At 36.8% G+C, this 12,193-nt stretch overlaps 1 protein-coding gene and 1 pseudogene across 3 annotated transcripts; both read right to left on the reverse strand.

The window, feature by feature from the left end:
- Nucleotides 1–2,647: 2,647 nt before the first annotated feature.
- LOC104715951 (uncharacterized) lies at nt 2,648–9,318 on the reverse strand. 3 transcript variants are annotated; one of them, XR_015566019.1, is made up of 11 exons: nt 7,827–9,318; nt 7,197–7,661; nt 6,806–7,107; nt 5,925–6,638; nt 5,547–5,825; nt 5,236–5,397; nt 4,212–5,150; nt 3,892–4,107; nt 3,503–3,763; nt 2,994–3,404; nt 2,648–2,930 (listed from the first exon to the last, which is right to left on the reverse strand). XR_015566019.1 is itself a non-coding variant. In XM_087464849.1 (11 exons), exons 1-10 carry the CDS (start codon nt 9,181–9,183, stop codon nt 3,066–3,068), a joined length of 5,034 nt encoding a protein of 1,677 aa, XP_087320975.1. In that variant the 5' UTR covers nt 9,184–9,318; the 3' UTR covers nt 2,648–2,930; nt 3,024–3,065. The 3 variants fall into 3 exon arrangements, 2 of the variants coding, with proteins under 2 accessions (XP_087320975.1, XP_087320974.1); XM_087464849.1 differs by having other exon boundaries at nt 3,024–3,404; XM_087464848.1 differs by having other exon boundaries at nt 2,648–3,404.
- Nucleotides 9,319–10,019: 701 nt separating this feature from the next.
- Nucleotides 10,020–11,871, reverse strand: LOC104715952 (WAT1-related protein At2g37450-like; annotated as a pseudogene).
- Between the last annotated feature and the right edge of the window lie 322 nt (nt 11,872–12,193).

Below are 12,193 nucleotides of genomic sequence, written 5' to 3' on the forward strand. Positions count from 1 at the left end.
ATATTTTATATTTCTGAATAAACACATAAAAATGATTCAAGTTTTTTAGCTCTCATATAAAACAACTTATATATTTAATAAAAGTTTATCTATTTTCCTAAAAATGTTGACTAACCAACAATCATGTATTGTTTGAAATTTTGCATTTTTTGCTAATAGAAAAAAAATAAGTCTTTTTTAAGGCAAACAAATTTTGGGTTCACCTCTAGGGGTGAACTTCTTTATTCACCTCCTTATAAAATAAGGAAACAAAATTTGTATACATTATTGTAAAATAGAAAACTTAAACCGCTCTTTTATAAACAAACCGATATGTAAATTCATTCTAATTGTAAAATCTAAACCTTAACCATCTCATTTGTAAACTCAAACCGATATATAAATTCGTTCTAATTATAAAATCTAAACTCTAACCACCTCATTTGTAAATCCAAATCGACATATAATTTTCTTCTAATTGTAAAATATAAACCCTAACCACCTCATTTGTAAACCCAAACCAACATATAATTTTAGGGTAATTGTAAAATCTAAACTCTAACCACCTCATTTGTAAACTCAAACCGACATATAAATTCGTTGTAATTGTAAAATCTAAACCCTAATCACATTATTTGTAAATCTAAAACGACATATAATTTCATTATAATTGTTAAATCTAAACCCTAATTCTCATTTATAAACCCAAATCGATATATAACCTTGTTTAATTGTAAAATCTAAACCAAGTAAATATTTAAATTTTCTTAATTAAAAGTAAACATAATTTGATACCTTAATTTTTTGTATTTTAATTTAATTTTGATTTATTTTTTAAATGAAATATTATATAGAAGAATGTGATTGATTGAGAAGGGAGGAGATGAATACAAGCGTTCATCCCTAGGGGTGAACCTAAATATTTTTCCCAAATTAAAGTTATCTATCTTGATGCTTGGAAAATATTTTTCCCAAATTAAAGATACCTAAGTATTTTTTGCAATTTATAAAGTCAAATCTCAAACTAGACAACATTTCACTATAATTGGAAAATACAGTAAAATATTCTATTTACAGTTGGAAAATAAAATACAAGACAATTTTTGAGAAACGTATGTGTCGTGTCCATTTTGGAAAATATCCTTTTTAATTGTTCATTTTCAAAAATATCCCTCATTAAATTTAAAAGTGTTTTAAAGCTTTATTAGGTTTAGAAAGATATTCATGTAACACCCCGACCGCCACCTTTTAGTGAGTCTCATGTCCATTCACAGTTCATGGGCACACCTTCCTTAGTGAGCCTCACGTTCTCTCACTAGGCCCGTGAGCCCACCATATCCGACGGTCGGTTTGCTACGTCTGGGAGGTTTTAAAAATTTGTTACCGTCTCTACAAATCACCACATGATCTTTCCCTTTGTTTTGTCCTCATTCGCATAGTTTCGACAGTCACTTCCCGAAAAGTCATCCATCCTGAGAATACTCCAGCATAAGCACGCTTAACTGTGGAGTTCTCTCAGAACTCTTGACCGAAAAGATAAGTGCATTTTGCTGATATAGGTGGCCAAATAAATTCTTTTAGATCTCTCCTCAAGTCTCTGAAACCGGAGTGTCACACTTCACTATTTGGAAACTCAATCCAAGCTTTTTGTAAAGTTTTATAAGGTTTTAAAAGGTATTTGAAAATGTTTTACAAGGTTTTTATAAAGTTTTTAAAAAGTATTTATACATTATATATAAGATATTTACAAGAATTTTTATATGAATTAAGGTAGTTTGTGTATGCTTTTCTAAAGTTACAACACTTATTTGAGTATATCTCAAATTTTTAAAAGCATTATCGATAAAATTTTTAAAATGGGTCTTTTTTAAAAATAGTATGGATGAAGGGACATTTTTAAAATTTAGGTGAAAGTATGGATGAATTAATTCTTTAGAAAACTACACAAGCTTTTCGTTTTACCTAAAATCCTACTTTCCCCTTTTGAACCAATCTATAACCGATAATCATTTAATCCGGTTTTATTTGATCTGAATTTAACCAATTTTTACAGATTTTAACCAATTTGACTCAAAAGAATTAAAAATTAAAAAAAGTTGAAAAAAAACAAATAGTCATCCTTCTTGTTCGAAGAAAAAAAAAAATACTGTTTCTTCGAAGAATGAATGAAGGAATACTTTTTTTCATTTTTAATAATTTTGGGTCAAACCAGTTAAAATCTGGTAAAAAAATCAGTTAAATTCAGATCAAATAAAACCGAATTAAATGATTATCGGTTATAGAACGGTTCAATTGGAAAAGTAGGATTTTAGATAAAATGAAAACTTTGTGTAGTTTTCTAAAGAATTAAACTTTTTTGTGGTAATATATTAAGAGGCAAAAAGTTTACATATAAAAACTGAGAAAACAATATGTACATGTAGGAGTAGTGCGGTAACCCTAGAATAGAAAATACATTAAAATTAGAGTTCCAAATACTACTAATGATGATTGGCTTTGTGATTTCTTATGGGCACAAACAAATATATTCTGTGATATGTATAATATAAGCATACAAACCCTGACCGAAATCTACCAGTTCTGGATATATAAGTCATTTTCTCATAAAAAGGTGTTAGTTATCTCTAACTAAGCATATCTTAATAAATGCTAGTCTGCAAATTCAAACTTTAGAAAGTGTTCAGTGATCTACCAAATAAAAAAGCTTTCCTGTCAGTGCAATCCTCCCAAGCTTAGCTTATACCCGAATTCTGAGAGACATGAGCCAAAAAAAAAAAAAAAAAAACAAAGAGAAGCACAAGGCTCTTTGCAACTGTTGATTCCATCGGCAAAACAGCTTTTACAACATTTTTTTTTCTTTCACAGTGAAATTTGTGCATACGTATCCCATCCCTCTATTTTTTATTAATCTTCTACTTTGAGCCACAGCCAAAATAAGACCCCCGGAAAATCTGAGAGAAAAATAAATATATAAGGAAAATTAAACATTGATGATGTTGATTGATTGATTTTACCTCAAAAACAAACTCAAGAGGCCATCATACTTTTGTCGTAGTCTTCCTATGGAAAAAAGACGTATTTGTTTTTTAAGTGTGGTGGCTAAACCAAGGCCTGACGGAACCGTTGATATGGCCGTTTGAGTGAACCCCTGAACCATTAGGAATAAGCTGAGGTGGCAAACCGATCGCCATTGGAGGAAGCTGAGGCGGTGTAGTCGGGTAAAGTGTGTGACCCTGAGGGAGACCATGTGATAAAGTGTGTCCCTTACGTTGTTGAAGGGCATGTATCTGTCTTAGCCCTTCCTCATGGATCCGAGCTATTGTGTCCAGTTCCTTCATCGATAGAGACTCTAAATTGGCACCGTACAGTGGCGCATGTCTTGAAATCTCTTCTCGAAGTGAGGATTCTAGTGTGTGGATGTATTGCTGTTGAAAAGTATCATCACATCAGAGGAATTTTAAGTGAGCTCTAAAACGAGAAACGCAGAAATAGAAAACATATATCTGTTCTGTCTCTATCAAACCTGGCAAGCTTGGAGTTTGGATTCCATTCCATCAATGTAAGCTTCACACCGAGCAATCTGATCTTCTTTCTCTCGTTTCTCTTCTTTTGTCTGCCCTACTGTCTGTGTCAGTTGCCTGATTTGATCCTCAAGTGACTTGCGTAAGTCCTCCCGAGTTACATTTTCAGTAGCATACCGTTTCAACTCTTCTTCAAATCTTTTCCGAGCTGCCTCTGTTACCTTTAGCTTCTCAGTTAGAGCACTTTTCTCTTTTCCTACCTTCTGTATTTTTAACAAAGAAAATGGCATCACTTGTTAAGTGAGATATTCAATTTGCCGTAATTATAAAATATCTGATCATTATTCATTTTCTGCAACCATATTCTCCACATTTTATTTCAAGTCCGTACCTTAAGTTCATCACGCTTTCGAGTTTTTAGCAAAGCAAGTTGCGTCTCTGCTTCGTGAAGGCGATCCAAAAGAGTTTTCTTCTCAGACGAGAGCTTATCTATCTCATCTTGACGTTCTGATCGGATCCATTCCAGCTGACTCTCTACATCCCGAAACTGTTCTACCAGATCCTTCTTTTCTCTAGCAAAGCGGTCAATCTCAGCTTTCATTTCAGACTGCAATTTGATACACAGTATTAGTAAGCTGTATGATCACAGAATGCCAAACACTTCCAGCATCATCACACTCTCACAGCAGACAAAATGAAGTAAGCACATACCTTAAGACGGGTGTTTGCAGCCTCAGATTCACTTAATTTTTGTGTGATGCTAGATTTCTCCTTCATCATAGATTGAATCTCCGTCTTCTTTTCTTCCTTCAACCGGACAAGCTCTTCCTTGTTTGCACGCAATTGATGCCACAGGGCTGCCCTGTCAATATTTGCATGTTCCACAGCCTTTTTCAGCATGGCTAAAACGGGTCTAGCAACCTCTTGCTCTTGAAAAATCAGAATAGCTAGAATCTCCAAGTCTAAGTCTAAATCGTGGCTGCTACTCGTAGGGCTGGTGAATCTATCTACAAGTCTCCTTAGCATTTGAACCCTAAAGGGCTGATCCGGAAACCATTTGAATAATATTGTGTATAGCATTTTCACAAATCCCCTCACTTGAGGATCTCTAGAATGAGTTAATGTCTCAGCAAGATTAAGGATTGTCCTGAAATCAATCCCTCCAGTGGCTGGTTGCTCACTAGCCTCTCCCTCCAATACAGGATCTTGATGCTTAAAAGAAGCTTCCCCACTTGTAGCATTCAGAACTGGGCCCTCAACACGTTGTTTTTCAAGGACCATGGCAACAGCCTGAGCAACAATGGCTCCACGAGCAACAGCTCTTTCGAGCGTTTGAGATGCCTCTTCAGCTAGGCTCGATATGGACAACATTTCCAGCAGAATGTAGACATCAAAAAACTGCCTATTTGCATAGAATTCATGTTCATCCATCAAATCCGCCATTTCGGAGGCAGTCTCATTTTCGCCAATCAGAAATGGCCCGCAGGGTAATGTTGCAAAATTGCCAACTGGACTGTCGTCACTATTGATGTCCCGAAGTATCATTTCAGCAATATCAGGCCAACTGTGTACAGTTTTACTTAAATAGTCAAGGACGCAAAGAGACACATCAGCACCCAGATTTTTGAGCCGTTCACGCACTGCACTTACCTGTTTAAGGAAAATATAAGGTTAGCCGAGATTAGGAAAATATTTACTCACAACAAAGAAGAAAAACTGAGACATGAATGCTTACGGCTTCAGGTAGGTGTTGGCACTGGGAGGCAGTCTTAAATGTAAAATGAATGCCCGCCACAAGCGTATCCTCATTTGAGTCATTCAGAAGCTCAAATGACTGAATAAGTAAGTGCTCCCACACTTCACTGTCACATTCTAACTGGGTAAGAGCATTGTATACCTGTTCCAAAGAAAAGCGTCAGATGGAGGAGATGTTCAAACATCTGGATCATGATAAGAACTTACACTCTCTCATGCATTCCCCTAGGCCTCCAACATCCAAAAAAAGAGTACAAGAAGGGAAAGAAAGGCTATAGAGAGACTACGTACTGGTTCACGCAACGCTGGTTCAGCTTCAGGCTTTTGAAGCCGTTCAATAAGTGCATACGCAGCCAGTGGGTGCTCTGATTGCTCAACCAATTTTGGAACCAGACTAACTAAATCTGGTTGCAAATGTTTGGGCGCTCTGTCTAAAACAAGAGCAATCTTTTGAGCAGAGTTTGGTCGTCGTCTAGGCTCTGGACAACCTTGTGGAACAGCCGCATCAAGGGTTTTAAGTGAATTCACAATCAATCCCAATAGCTCCTCAGACTGTTCCGGCCATTTTGTCTAAAGACCAAAAATACTTACAGATGGTCAGAAAAACAATAGAGCAAAAAAAAAAAAAATAGAGCTGCTAGATAGATTTCAGCAGTATGAGAGCCCCACCTTTGATTGGAGTGAAGCATCAGAAGACTGCCCAGCAGATATGTTAGGAGGTGAAGTAGGCTCTATTGCAAGGGCTTTCTCAAGCATATCGATTCCATTCATATCTGAGCTTGGTACAGCTGAGGTACTGAGAGTAGCATCTGTATCAGATTTGAATCTCTCGTCAACAAGATGTTGTGAAGGTTCTGCTGCTCCATTTTCCCTCGTTGACTCCGATGAAGTTGCAGCCATGCAACCATTTGTCTTTGGGGGCAATAAAGACGACTCAGAGTGAGAGCCTTCCTCTGAAGGTTGGCAACACTCTACCATAATATCTAGAAGTAAATCAATAATTGCTTGCTGTAGAACTTTAACACCCATCAGCAAATTCATCAGGCTGGGTGAAGATTCCTCACTCTTTGTTAGCTTGCTTCTATCATTACAAGATATTTTAGTTGGAAGAAGTAAACGCTTTACTTTAGTAGGATCATCAAGATATACACGCAAGCCAGTAAGAAACCCAGCAATTGCACCCGCATCCATTAGAAGCTTCTCACGGAGAGTAACTTGTGGTTGTGAATGATTTTCCCCGAACGTGAGATGGAATCCAGCTCGGGAAAGAAAATCCCGGAATGTATCTTCCTCATCTCCGCTTATGCCCTCACTCTCCTCAGAATCAATAATATCATCAGGATCAGTGGTTAAGGCATCTTGGTCATCATCTGAAGCCAGTACCTGGCAAAAGAATAGACCAGACATAGCATCCATAATGTAAGATCAATAATATAAAAGGTCTCCAAGTGTGCAAGAAAGTAAGGAAAAAACTGCATGATGCAGAAGATATATATACAAAGGAAGAGTTCGTATTAACTTGTTTATAGATAAATGGAGCATAAACTAACCTCTAAGTCCGAAAACTCAAACCAAGGACAACAATCCAATATTTCACACACAAAAACAACAGTGTCACGCACAAGAAACCCAGCATCAGCCTCCAACATGTCAGACACCTTCATAAACTGTAGAACAGAATTATTCCATGTCTTGGTACATATAGATGACTCCTTCCACACACTTTTGGCCGGATTCTTTTGGTTCAGAATACCCATCTTGTACTTAACCCAAAAATTATTGTCCACATCTGTACCCGCAGATTGATCACTCTCTAAATATATGCATATGGTGTCAAAGGACTCGTATACACCTGCATTATACAAGCACACATTAAGCAATTGTAGTTCATAAACATTAATAATCGAAGATGGTAGATAAGGAAAAAGTCTAACCACTCACCAATCCGGAGTTCACACCCACCAGCCTGAAAGAATTTGCTAAAAATCTTTCGTGTTTCCATTATTTCCTTGAAGGCTAAGAAATTTTCCACTTTCCAAGTAAATGAACTTTTTTTTACGTTATTCTCATTCTGTGAAACTGAATTAGCTGATTCCGCATCCACGTACTCTTTTGTTAAAGATGTCTCTTTTAATATAAGAACCTCAGCGGAGAATACAACAGTGTCTTGAACCAGAAATCCAGAGTCTTGATCAAACAAACTAGTAAGTGTCACAAATTCACGCCAACCCCAATCCTTTGCAGCTTTCGAGTAACGATTCTGAGATTCCTTTGTCATCGACTTCTCCTCCAATCTCTGGTTCACAACTGATAGTCGGTGGCTAACAAAACAGCTCCAATCACTTGAGCTTCGTGAATCTGTCACTTCAAGAAATACAGAAAGATGGCATGGTGGCTGGGACTGCCCTGAGGCCATAAGAGTAAAGACCATCAGTTCAGATATTGAACTCTACAAATGCAGCAATCAGACAACTCATTAAGAAGGAAAAGCAGAATGCTAAAACAGCATAGCATAAAAATCTTGTGAATACACTACAATTCCAATGTAGACAATCTAGAGCACTTACATACCTCGGGGATAAACAATAAGTCGACAATCCCGGTTTCCAATTTGAAACCTCTTACTTTTAATGCAAAGACCTGTTATCTTCCTCTTCTTTAGAAGATCCTTTAACCTGGTGAAGTTTTCAATTCTCCAAGTGAATTTTCCCATGTGTCCATCTGACTTCCTAGCTCCAGGCCCATTCCTTCCCCCAACCAATCCTCCATTCTTAGTAAAGCTACTGAACTCTTTGATAACATGGAATGAGGTGCTAAATACAGCCATGTCATCGAGTAAAAACCCAGCTTCCGGGTTCATAAAGTCAGACATCTTCATGTAATCATTCCAGCCCAAGCTCGTATTGTCCCCACTCTTATTATCAGCAGCAAACCTCCCATAAGAATCTCTATGCATGTGAGTGCAGCCAGGCTTCTGATTCAAAGCTGACATCCTAAACAAACACCAACAGCTCCTATCCGAAACCAAAGTCTTCTCGGTCTCTTTACTCTCCAAACACATAGAAATGTATTCTTGCGAATTAACCACACTCTGGTACACACTAATCCTTAAATTACACTCCCCAGCTGGGAAAACAGGGCTCATTATCTTCTGTGTCTTAATCATTTCCTTAAACAAACTAAAATTATTTACTTTCCAAGTGAACTTCCCACTCAACACATCCGGCATTGGCCCAGCTATGGAATTTTCCTTATACAGCGACTGGCCCTCATTGTTACTATCACGGCTAAAGCTCACAGACTCGTTTAGAATCAAGATATCAGCAGTGATAAGCAACGAATCGTTGTTAAACAAAAAACCCATCTTAGGATCCAAGATACTAGAGTTCAAGGTGAAATCACACCATCCATGAGATTTCTTCTTACTAGAGAACCTATGCCAAGAATCCTTATGGATTGTTAAAGAATCATCGACATGGTTAACGATAGAGAGACGGTAGCTAGCGAAACAATCCCAACGAGAAGAAGTAGTACCACGAGGGTCCATGATCTGAAGATAGATGCTGATGTAACCAGGAAGAGCCTGAGAATCACCTCTAGGGTAAACAAGGAGACGACAATCGTAGCCTCCTACATCGAAGTACTTGCTCCACAGTGCCTTAGCTTTAACACGTGGGAAGCTCTCAACCGTCCATCTACACAACGCCGTGTACTCTCCTGGCCGATCGACGGCTACGATCTCTTGCGCACCTCCGCTTCCATCTCTCGACGATCCAACCTGAAGGTCTTCCGCTGGAGAAATCGAAGACGAGGAGAGAGGCTTCTCCGATGAAGATGAAGATGATGAAGAAACGGAGGGATGAGATTGGTCCGCGGCGGCTGATGAAGAAGACGATGACACTGCCTCCGATGAGCTTTGCTTCATCATTTCAATGGCGGTTTTTTTTTCTTCAATTTTTTTTTTTTTGTTTCCTCTCACAGCTCTCTTCTGCTATTTTATCTAGGTTGATCAATTTCTTTTTTTCTTTTTTTTTTTTTTCTTGTTAAGAGAGAGGGCAAAGACAGGATTTTTAACATACGCGTGTTGAGTTAACATGCGCCTCCTCGACTCCTCCCCCCATGCCTTTTTGTTTCAATTTCCTTAAAACTCAAATTTGATTTTTGTTGTCCAAAATGCTTTTGTTTCAATAAAAAAAAAAAAATATTTCCTTTTTGGGTAACATTTTCGATTTTTTCATAATTAATTATGAAATAAATAATACAAAAAATAACATTAGAGCAAAATAACATTTTCAGTTAAACCACATCATTTTCACAACATTTTTTTTTTGATCAAGTAGTGACCGCACAATAGAGCAATATAACTCATAACATCATATTTTTACCAATTTTAATTATAGTTTTCTTATGCTTTTAGGAAGAATTGTGTATAATTTTAAAGTTAAAAGGTCAATTATCAAGTATTTTAGGTTTTAGGGTAAAATGGACAAAAAAAACAAGAAAAACACTTTTGAGGACAGTTTCATAGGTTCACATTATCGACAACTTCTGAAGACCTTACTGAACTCCTAATTGAGCGTTCTTGGTGTCTATAGAAAGCTGGAAGAGTCATATTTCACTCTCGTTTGAATCAAGCCAATACGTTAAGCCATCCGGAAGTAATGCTTTCGAATCTCTATTCCTCTAAGAATTTCTTTTTTTTGTTGCCCCCATGATAGTTAGCAATTTTATCCCACAATTGCTCTGAACCCCGTATAAGTTAACTTACACTGTTTCCACAACAATAAGTCTTTGTTCTTCTTTCTTGTTGATAGTAATGACTTCAAGATTAATACTATCCTTCGTATTTCCGCTCACAATAGTGTTTTCCTTTGCTACATCATCATCTATTTGTGGAGTAAAATGATGTTTGTAATCTTTGGCTTTACCCCATATCACAAGATATAGTACTCCTGCACATATAATTGCTGCACCAATAGCCCTGCCACATATAGAACAAGATCTTTTTCATTATTTAATTAGTTTTAATTAACTCTTGTCTAATGTTGGTGTTTTAATGTCTTTACTTACCTTCCTAGGTACATCTGCTCAGCAAAGATGATGCTCGACATAATCGCTACAACGATCATACAAAGAGGTTTGAAAGCTGTTACAAACACAGGACCTCTAGTTTTCATCACCACTCCTCCAATGTAGTAACCAAGTGCTGAGCACATTATCCCCTGCATGAATTTTATGTTCCAATAGATTAAACTTTTTATGAGGAAATAACCTTACAAGGTAGTCCCTGAGTCACTACTTTAGTAAGACATGCATGGTGTGAATCTTACACTGTAAGTGACGGTAAGAAGTTTGTTGTCCCAACCAATAGCCCACGCGGCAGGATTCCCTTTCTCTATCACTAATGCCACAACTGCTCCCTCTATTGTCTCCATGTTGCCAAAGAAAGCTCAGCCAGGTAAGTTTTCAACGTAATCGCCTAAAAAAACATTTGATTCATCGTCAGTATAATCTATAAGTATATTTTCTTTTATTTAAACCAAAGATTGCCTTACTTGGAGAATCATGAAGCATGCATAACTGAAACAACCAATTGTCACCAAAATTGCTCCTTTGATGGAGCTATGAATATCGGTCCCAGTTGTGTTCTGTGCAGAGGGTCCTTTTGTCCAAAAGAGGTCGAGAGCTGGACCTTTAAAAAGTGTCATCATCATGGTTCCCCCAACTGTAGTGAGTGTCCCAACCACTTTAGCCGCGCTTCTGATATTCCGAATCTTCAGTTTTTCGAGTCTAAATATTAAAGCGAGGATGAAAGTGATTGCCGGTAGGGTGTTGTATAAGGCAGTTGCAAATGTAGCAGTCGTGTATTTCATCCCAAGGTTAAATAAGTTCTGATCTATCACTGGTCTATTTTAATCACAAAAAGACATGAACGAAATGAAAAAATACATCAGATTCAGGTGAAGAAAACAAAAGATGTCTAATTAATTAAGAAAATAGAAAGATATGGAAGAAAAGTAATTACTCTAATAAACCAAGTAGCGTTATCTTGAAGAATATCATCAGCGTCATCTTTGGTCTCACCGTCCTGTTTTTTACATCACCAGCAATATATATATTAACTACTTTAGTGCACTTCTACCATTCCTATTAAGGACTTATGCTTATGGATATGATGAGAGAAAACAAAACTTTCTTGGGAATCATCTTACTAAGAAAAAAATTTACTAGAAATCCAAAAGTGAGTAAAACACGTACTCTACTCAACTGAACTTTGATTCTTTCAAATTGGTTCCTAATTTTGTGTCAAAAATACTGGTTTAAAAATAACTAAAAAAAAATACTGGATTACGATATTGAAACTTCTTATGTATGTTTTGTGAGAGAAGTTGATATAAGGAAGGTGAATATAGAGCATACCTGTCAAAATAAAAGGCGAACGGGGCCATAACGACGGTAGCAACGCCATGACGGTAGACAGCAAGTACGTAAATACTCATGCCTTTGTTCAGGACATCCTTTGTGAGAATGTCCATTCCTGCAAGCCCTACTTGCAAAAACACACCATTAACAAAAATGGTATTGCCTTCTTCATACATCCCATCTTCTTTACTTCCTCCACTAATAATTACATAAGATCAACTAATCATTTTAACTGAAATGAGCTGTGTAAACATATTAAAAAAAAAAAAAAAAAAAAAAGGAATGAGAACTTTACTCATTCAAAGCTGTTTCGTTTCTCTCACTATGATTGTTGCTAAACGACTGTTAATAAATCAGTCACTAGTTGTGGGCACTCGGCTGACTATTCAACGTACAAGTATCCATAAATTAATGCACACGTTTGTTTATTGACACAACGAATCTATTCCTCATGCAGTTGCAATTAATAAATTTGCTTCCCACGAATTTTTTTTTTTTTTTTTTTTTTTTGATAA

This window comes from Camelina sativa, chromosome 9 (genome assembly GCF_030686135.1).
Source record: "Camelina sativa cultivar CO46 ecotype springtype chromosome 9, ASM3068613v1".
NCBI classification, from domain to species: Eukaryota; Viridiplantae; Streptophyta; class Magnoliopsida; order Brassicales; family Brassicaceae; genus Camelina; species Camelina sativa.